The sequence below is a fragment of the Varroa destructor genome, unplaced genomic scaffold (genome assembly GCF_002443255.2).
Source record: "Varroa destructor unplaced genomic scaffold, Vdes_3.0 BEIS01000007.1, whole genome shotgun sequence".
Taxonomy (NCBI): Eukaryota; Metazoa; Arthropoda; class Arachnida; order Mesostigmata; family Varroidae; genus Varroa; species Varroa destructor.
In genome coordinates this window covers 15,309,920-15,325,732 of record NW_019211460.1, presented here as the reverse complement: position 1 = coordinate 15,325,732, position 15,813 = coordinate 15,309,920, and the positions used below count along the sequence as shown (strand labels likewise).

Below are 15,813 nucleotides of genomic sequence, written 5' to 3'. Positions count from 1 at the left end.
TAAGTAAGATCAACGATTAAAGAAAGGCGGTCAGTAGGTTACCACGTAAAGCATAGTGAGTCCTAGCGTTAAGCGTCATTCAGGCGTATTGCACAGTAAGTACAAAAGCGTAATTGGTGTTTAAAGGTAAAAGAAAGCATGCATTATTGGACAACCCATCAGAAGACGCCGAAATGAGAATTATTAGTACATGAAAAGACATACGGGATGCTCGAAATTATGAAGAACTTGTATTAAGGTCTGAATTACACGACCAGGCAAAAAACTGACTTGACACATTCTCACCGGCTATAGAGCCATCTGATGCTTCCTAAATATGAACGGTAAAATGCTGTCAAACGTTCGGCGGAAAAGGCCGAATATACGTATCCTCGACGCGCTGGCAACCTGTAGGGCGCTTGCTCAAGGGAATGCGCAAGATAAACAACCTGACTAAGGAAAGACCGGACTGCTGCCACTTTTTCCATTAACTTGTAGTACTCTTTGATGAAGATCTGCACTGATTCGTAGTGGAACAAGGCGGGAACATGGCCAACCGGTGAGATTGAGCTTCTCACTCGGCTTACGTAATTTTGCTCTGATAGCGTCAGTTGTATGTAGCTGTATTACATAGACTTCTGTTAAGTAAGTTACAACACCTGTCACCAATTTATACGCCCATAGCATACGAAAAAAAGCGAACGGCTTATAGATTACAGCGTTAAGTTCTGACCAAAATTCACGTAAGATCAACACTATTGAAAAGCACCATCGAGCTATATTCAACGATACTGAACGCTAGTTCTGAAGAGGTTTTTGCCTTGTAAGTATGCGTTCCGCGTACATGCATCTAGTCCTTATTTTTCAATGGGCACTAAAGCACAGAATAGCACCTTTTTGTGTTCAATAATTGTTTCGCAATTTTATTTTTTATTTAGTAATTTTGATATCTATAAAACTAGTGAGCAGCGATAAAATAGGACTGCAAGCACATTTGCAACTACGGCCGTAAACGGGGATACCTTCCAAAATACGCTTGACCCTGCCGATTTTTCGCCCAAGTACCAAGCATACCCCACCTGGTCCGGTTTACCGCACGGATTCGGGACTGACTTTGAATCACATCGTGCTGGGTCAAGGTTGACATCAAGGCACAAATGAACTCCAAAAAAGATGTTTCTATTGCGTTTGTCGGTCGCGCACTCGACGCCTAACACGGTTATATTATCAGCCACTCCGTGTTTTTGTAGTGCATGATTAATATTTAATAAAGGAAAGGGTACGTTGTAGTTTGGCGTGATTTCCTCCCTCTCGAGCATATGATAGATATCCCATTGCTTGTAAACCTTTATGATCTTCTTGAAAAAAGCCAATGGCGTGCTAATGTTCCCGTCCCGTATGGCGCAGCTAATGTCTCTATTGTACTGATTTTTCCAAAGCTCGTCTGGAGTCTTCGTAACGAAGCTTGGCCACAATTTGTCAAGATCTGAACGGATGGCCTTAAGATCGGCAACCCGCAATTGGCTACAATTTCGTTCTGCCTCTGTAAGTAATGATATCAATTCGAGGTTGGTAGTCGTAATAGGAATATTAACCGTAACAAAGCAATGCTTACTGTCTGTATCGAGCATAAAGCACTTTATCAAATCATTTAAAAGCAGAATCAACATGGCTAGAAAATTTTTTTTTTTTCTAGCCATCTACTAGAGGTATCAGTTATTCATTAAGTACTCGTATTATTATTATAGCTCACCGATCCACATGGTGCGTCTATCAAATTCCGGCTATGAAACAATGTGCTGGTGTTTAACTGGTGGCTGCCAGAAAGCCTATCAACCTAATCATGGCCGAGTGAGAAACGTTGCCATTTAAATACGATTTGAAAACAAGTCCTGTCAAAAATCTATTTTCTAGGAAATTGTATTCCATCTCTATTCGACTTTCTGCAAGCTAGAACAATCGACCTGTTACAGAAGAACGAATTATAATCATGCAAATCGAAAACCTTATGAAGGCAGGCGCAAAACCTATAAGACTTGATTCGGAATTCAGTACTTATTTTTCGAAATAGTACTGCTAGATTTTTCGTAAGGATAGAAAGTGCATATTTTCTTTTTTTAAAGATATTTTCAAAATCACATCTGTAATATACACGTCGTTTACAGGGCTTTTAGAGCCAAGACATGTTTGATTTTATGTCTGTCCGATAACTGCCTTCCGATTACACGACAGCCAAGAATGTCACAGTCCGCTTTGCTTTGGCGTACATTTTAACAAAAAGTATACGCCAAAACAAACCAAACTGACAAACAAAACAAAACAAAAACGGATCTGTAACGTTACGCATCTGGACAGGAAAGTTTCTACCGTTAGAGAAATAATTGCACGATAGCGCCAGAATTTCTTCACCATGACCAAATCCACGCGCTAAACTTTCCTAGGAAATTTATCTACCGCTGATCCGCGGTCGTAAATTACGACTCTCATCGAGCAAGCGAAAAGCCGTTCTATGACATGTAGTTCGTCGAAGACCAGCTTTCTGAAGCAAACATTTTTGACAGACCTAACACTTTCCGGGTTATCAGTCGATTGCGTGGGTCGTGTATGAGCGCGATGCCGATGAGTTTTGAAACACCATTATTGAGTCATACGACTTCAGCAATCAGGATTGTTGTTATTACACCGCGTGCATAGTTTATTCGCACCGCGGTGTCTGACTAATGTTTCAACTATTGCTAAACCCGTATCTCAACAATTGAGACGTTGTCGATGCGCGTCTCAACCCACTGTACTATAGCAGCTATAATTACAAGCGAAAAATATTGATAGTTGGCTTGATACTGTGTTGTCTATGGGCGTATTCGCTTCGACCTGCTATCCACTTGCCTCTAACTCGCCCGACAGAACTGGACGATTGTGCCCTTCCAATTATAACTACCTCAAGGGAACAAAGTCGACCTTTTTCTAACTAATCTATAGCTTAACTTGCGCACGCTACAGGATATATATCGTCATGTTGAACACTGATACTTTGACGAAGCGATTCTTACAATTACGTACCTTCAGCCCATATAACGCGAACTGAATTTATTCTCCAATGAGGCTTATACCTTGCGTCGTTTGTCACACACTTCGATCCGTTCGGGGCTGCAGCGCAGTAGCCGTTATTCACCAAAACGAGATGAAATTGCTTGGCTAGGAGATTGGCATAGGAGGCCCGCATGAGGATGACGACCATAAATGCGATGCATGTCAAAGTTCGTAGCGTCCAGACCCAGAACGATTTCATCTAATCCCTAATTCAAACGGTGGCACAGTAAAGTGTAGCGCACGTTTTTGTTATAATCTAGTTCAGGAATGGCGTAGTATTTTTGGATATTTAAATTACTCATATGGATATTATTTTTACGCCCATAACGTGCTTTATATTAAATATGCAAAATTTTTCTTTGACGACAGTGCTAGTCGTAGCCATAATAACCAAAGCAGATTTTTACTGCATCAGCTGACTGCTTAGTAGGGCTTGCTACCAAATCCGGAAACACCAAAAGTTTCCGGCGGCCTATAATCGCATCCTACAATCATACTTGCATGATAGTCCCTCTCAGAGGCCCGGTTCTATGGCCTAGAAAGTATGACAGAGTTCATCGTTAGAGGCTATGAACTCGTAAGGTCAGAGATATTCAACAGAACAATTTGATCTTTTGAAAAAATGAATAAATTAAATCTCCAAGCTCAAAATGGAGTGGGGTGATTTTACCACCCCTGATCTCCAATGGGCTTCGTTGTTCCGCTTTCCGAAGCATGGAACGGCAATTGGAACAGTGATTTCTATGTCGCGGGAACAATAGTACAAGGATGAATAGTTGTTTACCGGTTATGAATGAATGAAGTGTTCCTTTCATAGCCGCTACCTCTTAATAGTGTTTCTTTCCTAAGTGATATAACGAAAATGTAACGTTCAACGAAATGTATACATAAAACTAAAGGTGACTGATCAAATACTTCGCATGCAGGTACGAACAGGTACTAACCTTTATAATTAGAAGGTCTTAAAGATGTGACGGAGCGCACAGCACTCTCGTAGGGCGCAAGGTAACCGTTACTCTTACTAAACAATTGAAATGCCAGAAGCCGTTTCGAAACTGAAAAATCTCTGGAAGATAGATGACGTTTTTATGCAGTGACCCTCGCAGCACAAACCGTTGTACTCAGTTTTCTATTTTAACCTAACTTACTATGTGGATTCTGTCTGAAACGCGTACCCCTGTGATTCTTGTGTAGGCTGATATGCTCAACTCTAATTCTGTCCTGAGAATAACTTCTTTATTCTTAATATTTCGTAAATCATTTCCTATATGCAACGTTTGTATACAATGTTTATAAACAACTTAAAAGTCGATAAACGGCGAGGGTGATAGTGCATTGCATCGATTTATTAGTGAAGCAGGATTAAGTAAGCGCGTCGCAGGAGCATTTGCGAGACGCCTGCACAAGTGATTGTTAGCTTTATTTCGGGCGTTTCGTTCTACGTTATAATAACAGACAGCTCCGGGTCCACGTACAGTTATCGAAGTAATAGTCTGCACGGCTAAGTCTTTGGTTGACAAAAAAAAAAACAGGGGGTTGTTGCTTCAAGCAAGCGCCGTCGACAACAAATCCATACCAATGTATGGGAACATAGCTTAAAACTGTGATGCAGGGTTATAAGGGATAATATCTCTGTTACATTGGAATATGAGCTCGGAGATAAGAGACGGCAAGGTAATATTTTAGGGTTTAACCTGTGTGGATAGCTAATTTTTATTATGGAAAATGTTTTAGGCCGCTGAAAATCAGCCCTATTACTAATTTATTTGATAGCAAGCAAGAATATTTCAAGCGTGCGGTTTCTCATCAGTTCAAGATCAGCGCAAAACGTTCACTTGTAATGTTAGCAAATCCTTTCGCATAGCGTTTCAAAACACAGCTCGGTATCAGGAGATTTTTTCGTTTTCATGGCAGCCAATTACCATCTAATTGTAGGGTAGCAATATCTTTTTAGGAGAACAAAGGCATTCACCTCCTTTAGCTGTATTTCAACTAGTGTAAAGCTTTGTCATATTATAGACTATAATAAAACTAAAACGTTTACGATTTCTTAATAATGCCTGAATTGGCAGGAAAACGTCGCAACTAGCGATTGAAAATTTCGAAAATCTGCATAGCACAACGTTGGCCTTTGTTCTAAAAACGAATGGAATTATCACTGCTCTATCAATATGATAAGAGATATGACCACGAAATATCGAGAAACTTTTAGAGTTCACTCTGTTTATTTCTCTCATAACAGTTTCCCACCATCTTCAAAAGCTCGCCAGTCATTTTTAGTTCGTCTATACCAGCCTGTATTTATGTTCGTGTATCAAGCAATAAGCATATCTCCAGTTAGTTAGTAAGTAAGGCGATTGCTTGGCTGATTTATTGGTTTTTTTTTTACCGCCAAAAAGAGTATATATGCATTTGCTTCTATCATATGATCTAATGCTTAAAGTCCGTTAACTGGTATCATAATTTATACTTCTATGTCATGTATATATTTATTTTCTTTTATGTTGTCAGCGTAGGAACCGTAAATCGACTGCAAACCTACCATTATTTTGGACATATTCAGTTAGATAGGGCCAATTTTATGCCAAAAATGATGAAATTCGCATTAACTCTTTGAGCAGTCATCGTTGGGAGCATGTCGCTAGAAAATTGAATTTCTGAGCTCTCCTATGATGGTCATTTACCTCAATTAGCGCACGCATTGGACTACCTACTATTACCACTTTTTAACCCAATTTAGCAAAAGTCGCCGAAACTGTTTTTCGTATAAATTTCACGAATTTTTGTTATTTTTTTTTTTTTTTTGACCTTCAATCGTACCTTCGAAGCTGGTTGTTCCAACAACAGAAATATCGTAGCTACGATATTGCCGCTTTCGTTAAAATCGACTGGTCAATGACTCAACTAACATTATCAACAACAATACCGACGTAAGTGCATACGTTAAGCGCCCCTTCATCTTGACAAACTCCTAGAAGCTCTATTCTGACCGCATTGTAAACGAAATCAGTCTACGTGTAAATTCGTCTGCTCTTGGTAACAAACAAAAGAGCATATTGCTACATAATTTGCTGTACCTGAAGAGTAATAAAACAGATTATATAATGTCTATGTATTATAATGGCGCTCTGCAACGGCTATAGGTTAAGAGAAACTATATAATTATTTGAGATTTGGCTAAATGGAATTAACCGTTAAAGTTCAAATGGACGTATTTATTACAGCGAGAACCGTTAGAAAGCTTTCTGTCTTCTTTTTTTTTTCAACTTTTAATAGGCGAATCATAATAAATCATGCAAAATGTCAGTGATTTACGATTACCAGTTTGAAGCTAGAGCAGCGGAGACAGCTCCCCGTATAAGCCTTGTCTTTAGTGAAAATTCTACTCGTCGGTTGGGGAAGACGTTTTGAACCCAACAATTAACCTCGCAAATAATATCCCGCGCAAAGTTATTCAACCAAGAGTTGCAAGATGTGGTGGAAGCCGACCTATTTCTAAGTGTAAGAAAATGGAATCATAGGGTAAACACAACTGGACAAAACAAATGTACAATCGAAAATAGATATGTTCGATGGTCTAATGTAAGTCCTATTCACTGTAGCACCCTGAGCCTTGATGCGTCGACCAGGTCTGAAGTACACCGTCTATAATTCGGGGGTGTGCAGTGAACAGAGATAAACGACTTCCATTGACATCACAGCGCAAGAATTACAACGACAAAATGATGCAGTAATTATAATTAGAAGCTTGTTGTTAGCTAGCACACCTGTTAGATATTGCTTCGTAAGAAATTGCTTTAATAGGAAAATTATCAGCACACTTTTATAGTAGCGGAATAAATGTTTAAGTGACAAAAAATTTCAGATAATAATCGTGAATACCTGAATTGAGAAAAAAATAATAAAGTCTATGAAAAAAGTTTCATATATATACATATATATATATGCGTTAATGGTAGATACGATAAATGGAGTGTCTACATGAGTGGATAAAGAAAGTTACTCATCATAAATGCGTCCTCCAGCTAAGTTCTACAATGCTTAGTGATTGCATTTGTAGAATCATGTGTACAACCGTACGAACTTGTCCAAGTAGAGCTACTTCAGTGTATTCCCTAATACTAGACATTGTCGCTACGGGCAGTATCTGCGTTCGAATCATGCCTTCTATGACAGTTCACCAATTTGAATGATGTCGACTGCGTTACTTTTGCAGAACAAGTAAATATAGGGTTGAAGTAATCAAATGCTTCAATAAAATAGGGTTTGGTGTGATTTCCTCTAGCGTATGTGATCGAGGTTCCATCATCGATATGGTTTGATAACCTTTCTGAATTGTGATGAGCCTGGTAGGTCTGTGTTGCAACTTTGCCTCATGGGAAAATAGACTATTTCATAACATGGCGTTGTTTTCGGTCTTCTAGAGCAGCCGAAAACTGATTTGTTTGGGTTCGTCAGCTTTGAGAACGTTGCACCGGCGAAAAACCTATGAAAAATTGATCGTGTGTCGATAAAAATTACTAATGGAAAACTAGAGATGCTTGCCGAATCATAAGGCAAAAAAAAACACCGTAGTTAAACCTGTAAATACTTTAAGGGCCCACAGCTTTAAAAATATGATAGTTTGCATTTGCAAATGCTATTTACTTTTGAAGTTTGAGGGAATCAAATTATATTTGAATGATTCGTTTGTCTCCAGCCTCCTTGTCAACTCTTTTACTTAGCTGCTCTGTGGTCTACGATTTTGCCTGTAAGCTTTCCGATTTATGCAGATCTATCCACTTACAGAATCACAGTCACCTCATCCTATGACGATCTCTTTGGTGTTGGTCTGATGGATCGCTAACATTTATTTAGCATCTCCTCGATGGCAACGATCGATCTCATCCGTAACTTATAGGCAAATTTAGAGTGATTTTATTGATTATATTAGCGGTTTCATAGATAAAAGGGCGTCCTTGCTCAACTATTACGTAGATAGGTTACAACGGCTAGTGTGCTCTTGGCAGTCTCGTATTTTTCTATGTGATCCTAGGAACATTGAGCAGAACATTTGGCCCGGGGTGTCGTTTTCTTTTTCATGCCCTTGTCGTTTTAAGTCATTATGAGACTGGCCCGTATTTTCTTCGAGTTTTTGCCACAGACCTAATCATGATGTATAGATAATATAATTCATACTTGTCCTATTGTAAGTTATACTTTTACTAGCTAAAGCTGTGCTTTTTAAATTTATTATGTTATATTATCACATATTATTATTATTATATGTGCACGGGACATTTCGGCAACTCCAAAGGCACACTATAGGATTGGGTAAGCACATATTATACGAAGGCAATTACTAGTTAAAGCAATTGACTATCCTGAATACATTTCTCTAGCGCGATTCAAAGTACTAGCCGCATCGCAGATATCCTTAAACACACAAAACTAACCTAGACATGGGTACTTCGAGGGGCCTTCAAAGATGAAATGTATGTAAATGAGCCTTCGACCGAACCTATAGCGCAGTTGGCAAACGACTCGCATAATCGGGAATCGCAGTTGCTACAGCTGATCAAGTACGGCCAGCTCCCATCGACTACAACATCAAATAACAGAAGTGTCAAAACTCCGTGTAACGGTGAGGTAGCCTTTTGAATGAACTGTGTTTGCGATACGAAAGGATCTCATATAGTAATCCTACTATTTCCCCACTAATATTGCTCTCTTCAACAAGATCGCTGCGTAAAATTAAAGATAATAGGGATTTCGATATTATGATGTGATGCTAAACTAGGCAATCGACTATTGTCTTGACGAAATTGTCGTTCTCCAATTATCTCAGGGTGATGCGGGAATATCTAAGATAGCAACCACCTATCTAAATGGCCACTTTCAGTAAAGCATCCATGATGTATGTCAGAACTGACTGTGTCCGTGTATAGCAAAACCATCTTACATCTATAAGCCGACCTTTATTATCTGCGGGGCTTTATTCCGACCTATCTCGTAAAGTAATCTAGACAGTATTATGAGTTTAACTGATTGGCACCATTAGCAGTGGGCAAATATTACCGTGTAGCGTCTTCTCGGCTCGGATAGATGCAATACATATATCGAAGCGTTCTAAAATGAGAAGAGCGTGCGATATTTGACATGTTGGCATCTTGTATGCAAGACATGTTAGTAATAAACTACATACGTATTATTCTATCGTATCTATCGTATACTATCGATATATAGCCTTTTGTTTATTTTGTCAAAACGTCCAATATTTTTTTTCTCTATCAGAACCTTGTTTTGGTGCTGACAATAAACGAGCTGTTAATCTGCAGTAATTGGTAAATGGTCTCCCTGAAATCAATCGCGCTGCGTTTCGCACCCTCCTTAGTTCACTTAATGCACCCTGTCAAATCTCTCAAGCTAGCCCTTCTGCTGAGTATATGTTTTTTTTACGTACACATTTTCTTATGACTTTACAATTTGTCCTTTAAGACTCGTTCTAGTTTATATATATATATATATTCAGATAATTCAATAAATTTCAAAAAATTAACCTCCTCCATCAGCAGAATGACGAACACCTTCTGTCAATAACATTAGCGAGACGAGTTTCTCGCAAACAACTTTCCTAAGAAGAGGCCGATTAAAATATCCAACGTTTCGATGTTAGAGAATTCTTTTGCGATCGATTCGTCTCGCAAACCCTGAAACCAGTAACCGAATCGACCTTGGATCCGCGTTATCAGGTTGAATAGAGATTGTACCATAGTTGCAAGGAATCTCTTAGATAACGCTACTTCTATGTTAGCTGGTATCGTGGTAGAATTCACGAAGAGAGATAAATGTAAAACTCTGATAGTAAAATCTCAACAGGCAGGTGGTCAAGTTAGTTATTGTTTAGCCCAAACGCCAGCGCTGATAAAAAGCAAAGGCGGAAATAAATGCTATGTAAATAATATCTAGTTAGGGTGTATCGAACAGCCGAAGTAAACGACGAACCGGTTTGTCTTTGAACGCTAACATTATTGATATAGGAGAAATATGATAAACAAAAAAAATACTTGATTCTAATACTCTGGAAACCTTGAAGATATTTTGGGTGAGGAATAATCTTGGAATGACAGTTTTGTCGTAGATCGTGAAGATACTGCTACGAGGATACTAAGAAATCAAAGAAGTGGCGAAGCTTTGGGGTACGTTAAGTGTAGCTTCTGATGAAGTGCAAGTCCAGGTGTCATTCCTCAGCATGCAGTTGATGAAAAACGTCGTGAACTAGGAACTACGCTACAAAGCAGAGCCGTTTTGCTCGCAAAGAACAGACGAAATGTTACACTCCACCTCTGACTAAATCCACAGTGGCAGCAAATATTAAGGAAAGGTCCATGATTTCAGGCAGTGAAGCGGTATTCGCCAACAGTCTTAGGAATTATGTGCTATATATATGTGCGCCTTCAGGAAAAGATTAGAAAGGAGGCGAGAGACGCCGAACAGGTGATGAACCAATATTATTCTCCCTCAAGATCTGCTTGGGGCGTTTCTCGCCACCTTTCCTCGCATCACCTTGCGAAGTTAACTCTTAACACACTCAACGAGTGACGGAACGACCAGAATCTCAGCTATAGAAGACGACTGTAGCAGGTCGTGAAGGAATCCGACTTGATAGTCCGGCTTCTGTCATCCTGCAGGACCAGTTTAGATTGTAGGAAAAAAAAATTAAAAAATGTGTGAATTTTTCGATTGTTTTCAACAGTCCGATTCAGGGAACCATCGTTAACTGTTCTCGACGTTAGAAAAGCGCGTACTAAGCTTAACGATAAGAAAGTTATACTCTCTATCGTTGATTTTGCAGAAGCGTACCTAGCAATAGAAGTGGCTGATGAGACGAAACAAATGCTTAGTATAACTAACATGAAGTTCAGTTTGACATTAAAGTTGCAACTGTAATTTTCTCCAATCAATCAGATCAACTAATAGCAGTAACCTTCTAAAAAAATTACGACATTTTCTAACATGCGGTAATAAGGGCCAAAACGTATACGCGTACGGACTACGACTTCGTACATTTTTATTTTCTATACAAGGTTTTCATACTATGGCTTTTCGATCATATTGAGTATGTTTGCTTATGCACATAAATGCATGTAAGTACCGTAATGAAAAATTGAAACAAGTTACCTTTCTAGAGATAAAATGCCGGACGTGGCCATTATGTCGCTAACTTAGCTTGGCTTTTCGATCTATATGCAACCAGAAAAAACTATGCCATAAAGTTTTAGCGTTTACTGGAGATCGATCTATATTTCGCATACCGCTACTTCATTATTCATAGAAGTAATATATACAGACTTCCAGTAATCGACAAGTGGTAAACTCTTAAGACAGAAGGAGGTATATCACTTTATTGAGTACAGAAAATGACCTAAAAATATCGTTTTTGCTGTGGATCCAGTCCGATTAAAGTATTTTTTCTATACTGCGTCATTTTCTTTTGATGTCGTTTTTGTCACGTTAGAAAAAAGAGATCGTTCTGCCCTGCCTAGTCAACCTGAGCGTAAATGAGGCCTGTTACACATTTCTACCAGTTACGTCTTAACTTTTATGATGACCAAAAGCAAAATACCCGCAACCGAAACCAAACGTTTATGTTGTTGTATCAATAATTGACTAGTATATTTAGAATAAATTCTCTTCGCTCTTCTTTTCAGTGGAATAATATGACCTTTACAGGCACTAACATCAACACAGGTGTAGTAGTATAGGTCACTGCTGAAACTGGCGACTCATTCAAGTTTCAAGCAGCGTCTACACAAGCATTCTGCCTTCCACTGTTTAAAGCCGGTATCGAAGTACGGCTTGACCTATTTGCTTTGCTACCCTCCGTAGCGCGCATTTTGCTAAGATTTTATCGTTAATATAGTTCATTGTCGAATATATCATTGAATCAAGAGATGAGCGGTCAGCTTGAGTCGGCTCAGCGTAGAGTTTTTCAGAGAACATTTCTCTACCATAGTACGGAGCCTCACTGTTATCTAACTGAAGCCAAAAAACGGTGAGGCTTTACCTAAATAGCTTCGGCTTCGATGTAAAACGAAAAAAGAGCACATATAATGATCTGAGAAAATTTTTTTGCACGCCGCGAAGGTTACTACGATCACATTCGTGCAGAAGAATTGATCTACTGACTTCTCAAAACCTCCTGAAAATTTCATCTTCTGTACTGTAATCCATATTACATTGTCACAACACAAGCTAGGTTCGATTATATAGATCGAACTACGCGATATTAAAATGCTTTCTTATGGCTTGTTGCCTAAGGATTTCTATTGCGACTAAATCAGTGAGCGTACGCACTAGTTACCACTACAACTGTGGAGGCCGTGTGGAATGACGTTATACCACCGTTTTATTTAAAGTAAAACAGGAGGGGTGCGCGCACCGCAATCGATCAGAAGGCGAACTTTTTAGCTACCAAAATCGTGCTTTGCTGACTACGATTGCATGAGAAGTAGGCTATTAGCGATGCTGAACCTTCATGCATGGCCCATCAACCCATCTAGCGGCTATAGATGCACAGCGAAAACAGGGTTACAGAACGTCTATGAATACTGAAAATCAGCTGACGCGGTAACATCAGCTAAATAGATTTCGTGGCACTGAAGAAGACAGAGTAATAAGTAAGCTCGATCTATTCGGGAAAAGGTGGGGATATATGGATCACTCCTTTTTCTCTGGCTGAACAACGTTTACTTGAAGTTATTATATCATTAAACTATCTGGATTTGTATCTGAAAAATGTGGGCAGGTCAGAAATTTAGCACAATTTGTCTAATCTAGATTTCAAAACGTTGAGCTACAGAAGATAGCTAAATATTTTTCTTGCGTTTCGTAAAATTTGGTTCGGATGATGAGGAAGCGTCCTGTCTTTCACTATCCGAAAATCATAGTTTCAAAGACAAATCAAAAGTAAGTTTATTGCCCTGTAGATCAATGAGCCAAAGTGTGTTAGATGGGTCGATGCATTTTGAGCATACGTGAAACAGGATTGATTGTTCAATGCTAATTTAATTAAGCTTAGTAAGAATACGTTTATGTCTATATATGTCAGGGTAAAGGGGTTTCGGGCCATTGTTGTAAATAGCATGTCATGGTATGTGATTGCTTTCACAACAGAACTTGACAATTTCATCAACGTTATGCATCGTTTGGACAAGGTAGCATTGTTGACATATGAATCACATTCAAATTTAGCATAGATAATTATTTACATCAAAATTATCTATCATTACGACGGTTATACAGGTTTCAGTCCGGTTAATTTGGCTTTAGGCAATGGTGCTTCCATTGTTATGCTTTTGAATATCTTTTATAATAAACTGAAACTAGCCAGCATGCGAGTACCTGGACCACACAAAGGCCCATTTTACGTTGCCCAGCAGGACGCCTATGTGGAACAATGATAGACGCCTTATAATGTTTTGGCTGCTTAATTTAGCAACAAAACTAAGAAAGCATCGGCTTGCTTACCTAAAATTACAGTTTTTTTTTTTTAGAAAGACAAACATTTTTTTCAGTTTTATTCGTTGACTAGTTTCTTTGCGCACTAGTGCCACATATAACCCCGTTTCGTACTGCCGTGTAGGCGAACGACATGGGTGTTTTCTACTGACACTTTCTCAAAAATTAATGAATTGTAGTAAGCCTGTTTCGGCTTAGTAGTAGAAAAGTTTTACGGATATAGCGGTACCCTTTCTTTCCCGTTACGTCAGTACTTTTCGACGACAGCATTGAAATTTAACCCATATAGCGTCCTATCCTGCTTTTCGACAAGTTCTTAAAGTACACAGTATCAATATGCATATAGTAGTACTCTCAAATATGTCTGTTAATTTCGACAGGAAATAGAAAATTATTCAACTTTACGATTTAAATACGGGTGATTTGTTCAATAGCTAGCGAAAACAGCACTACTCTACAAAATCTAAGAAAATGAACATCCGAGCGAAGCGTACCTGTACATAAATGTAACACAGTTCTCATGGACAATCGGATGGTTTATCTCAGCTGATTTTTTTATACCGTATCGTATCTAGAATAGAGCGAAACGCGCAACCTAAGTTCACAATGCGCTATTACACAGAGGACGCGTTCAGTGTTATAAAGACCGTTACCAATTAATTTCGTGTAGATCCATTGCGATAAATTCACACTAAAAACGGGACGTCATACGCAGTTTGTAATTTGTCGAATAATTGACGTTCGATAAAAATGGTAACAAACGTAATACGTCCAATCATACGTGTTCATATATCACCCTCATATATCACCCTCATACGTTTGCATAGGGGTCTTTCAAAAACATGCTACAACAAAAATGTGCTCTATACGATTAGGAATAATAGACAAGGACACCTTAACTTATTATCACCTAAACCCATGTTCGATTTAGAGAAACATTAGGGTATCTCTCTTCGGCGTGTACCTCCAGCCACGATAGAATGACTTTCGTTTACTATTAAATAAGAAGTTTAATGCTGGAACTTCACTTACGTAGTAGTGCTAGATCGAAGAAGTTTCCAACTTCGGCTTCTAACCGGCTTTATGACGGCTGTAATGATTTTTTTGTCATGTTTTAATTTTGGAAATACAAAAGTGAATTACTAGGGAACGTTCACTGCACGGACAAAATTAAGGGCTTACGAATCATGTCATTGTGACGAAACGCTACTGTATATGTTTATACCTATTAGCCGGATATGGGTGCAAATGTACAAAGAGCTAAAAAACGTGCCGATAGAAAATCGCCGAATTACCCTCAGACACTAGAAGGCTAGACATTTCACTTACGTTGTGTCGAACCCTCTTAAAACATGATTTGGAGGCGTAAGGATTGCGGCAAAAGGTCTCTATTACGAGTGAGGCAATACCTGTTTCAGAGAAAGCCTTAACATATTGAAGAGGAAGCCCGAATTGCTTCGTTTTATTGTATGTAATGAGAAGTCGATGTACGACTATTACCTGATTTATTCTAGCACAATTGTTTAGGTATGGACGAAAGAAATTGCAAGGCCCAGCTTAAAAACGAAACCTCTTCTCAGCGTCCTTTTTAACTTTCGGAAAATTGCGCATTATGAATTCATTATGTGGTCCTGATACCTGTTATTAAGGTCTATTATAGGAAATTTCTGAAAGATTTCGTACCGTTGTCATCAAAGAAATTAATTTTCGGCGAATATATCGTTTTTCATTGCGATTATTATGTTGCCTCGACCTCCGTCTGACCTACATCTGAGTTTTTTCCAAAACGAAACACCTGACAGAACATCGAAGAGGGTTAATAAAATCCAGGAAATCTATAGCATAGGTTTATTTTTACAACTGAGTTCATGAAAAGCGCGTCACACGTGCATCGAGTCCGACAGGAATCAGCTTGAAGGATACTACTAGGACTTTCTAGAAAACTTCCTTCTACATACTTACCCAATATATTTTAAAGTTAGTGTTTTCTGTTCGACGAGAGCTTTTCACATGTCTGAAACAATAATAAGATTTGACTGTCTACTGTAGTACGACTGCCACGGAAATAGCTGAAATGAACTAGACACCTAATCGCATATTAAAGACTAAGGATTTAAGTTATCAGGATGAGCATGGCTACAATGTTATAAACGGTATAATAGACCACGAACGCGATGCCATCCAAATGGATTATATCTATTACTGCAATTAGACCCAATGCCAAACGCGAGCAAAATTTTCGTT

General features: G+C 38.8%; 2 protein-coding genes across 3 annotated transcripts in view; one reads left to right on the top strand and one right to left on the bottom strand.

Annotated features, from left to right (window-relative positions):
- LOC111254109 (electroneutral sodium bicarbonate exchanger 1-like) overlaps positions 1-15,813 on the top strand; it is a 149,689-nt gene that overhangs the window by 108,945 nt on the left and 24,931 nt on the right. The window lies entirely within an intron of this gene.
- LOC111254181 (uncharacterized) lies at positions 876-4,349 on the bottom strand. 2 transcript variants are annotated; one of them, XM_022814761.2, is made up of 4 exons: positions 4,245-4,349; positions 4,014-4,135; positions 3,040-3,275; positions 876-1,522 (listed from the first exon to the last, which is right to left on the bottom strand). In XM_022814761.2, exons 3-4 carry the CDS (start codon positions 3,266-3,268, stop codon positions 930-932), a joined length of 822 nt encoding a protein of 273 aa, XP_022670496.1. In that variant the 5' UTR covers positions 3,269-3,275; positions 4,014-4,135; positions 4,245-4,349; the 3' UTR covers positions 876-929. The 2 variants fall into 2 exon arrangements, with proteins under 2 accessions (XP_022670496.1, XP_086831281.1); XM_086975155.1 differs by having other exon boundaries at positions 4,014-4,267.

Coding starts and splice junctions, on each gene's coding strand:
- LOC111254181 (XM_022814761.2), bottom strand. CDS start 3,268: ATGAAATCGTTCTGGGTCTGGACGCTACGAACTTTGACATGCATCGCA. Junction 1,523..3,039: donor TCGCGTTATATGGGCTGAAG/GTACGTAATTGT, acceptor CATTACTTACAG/AGGCAGAACGAAATTGTAGC.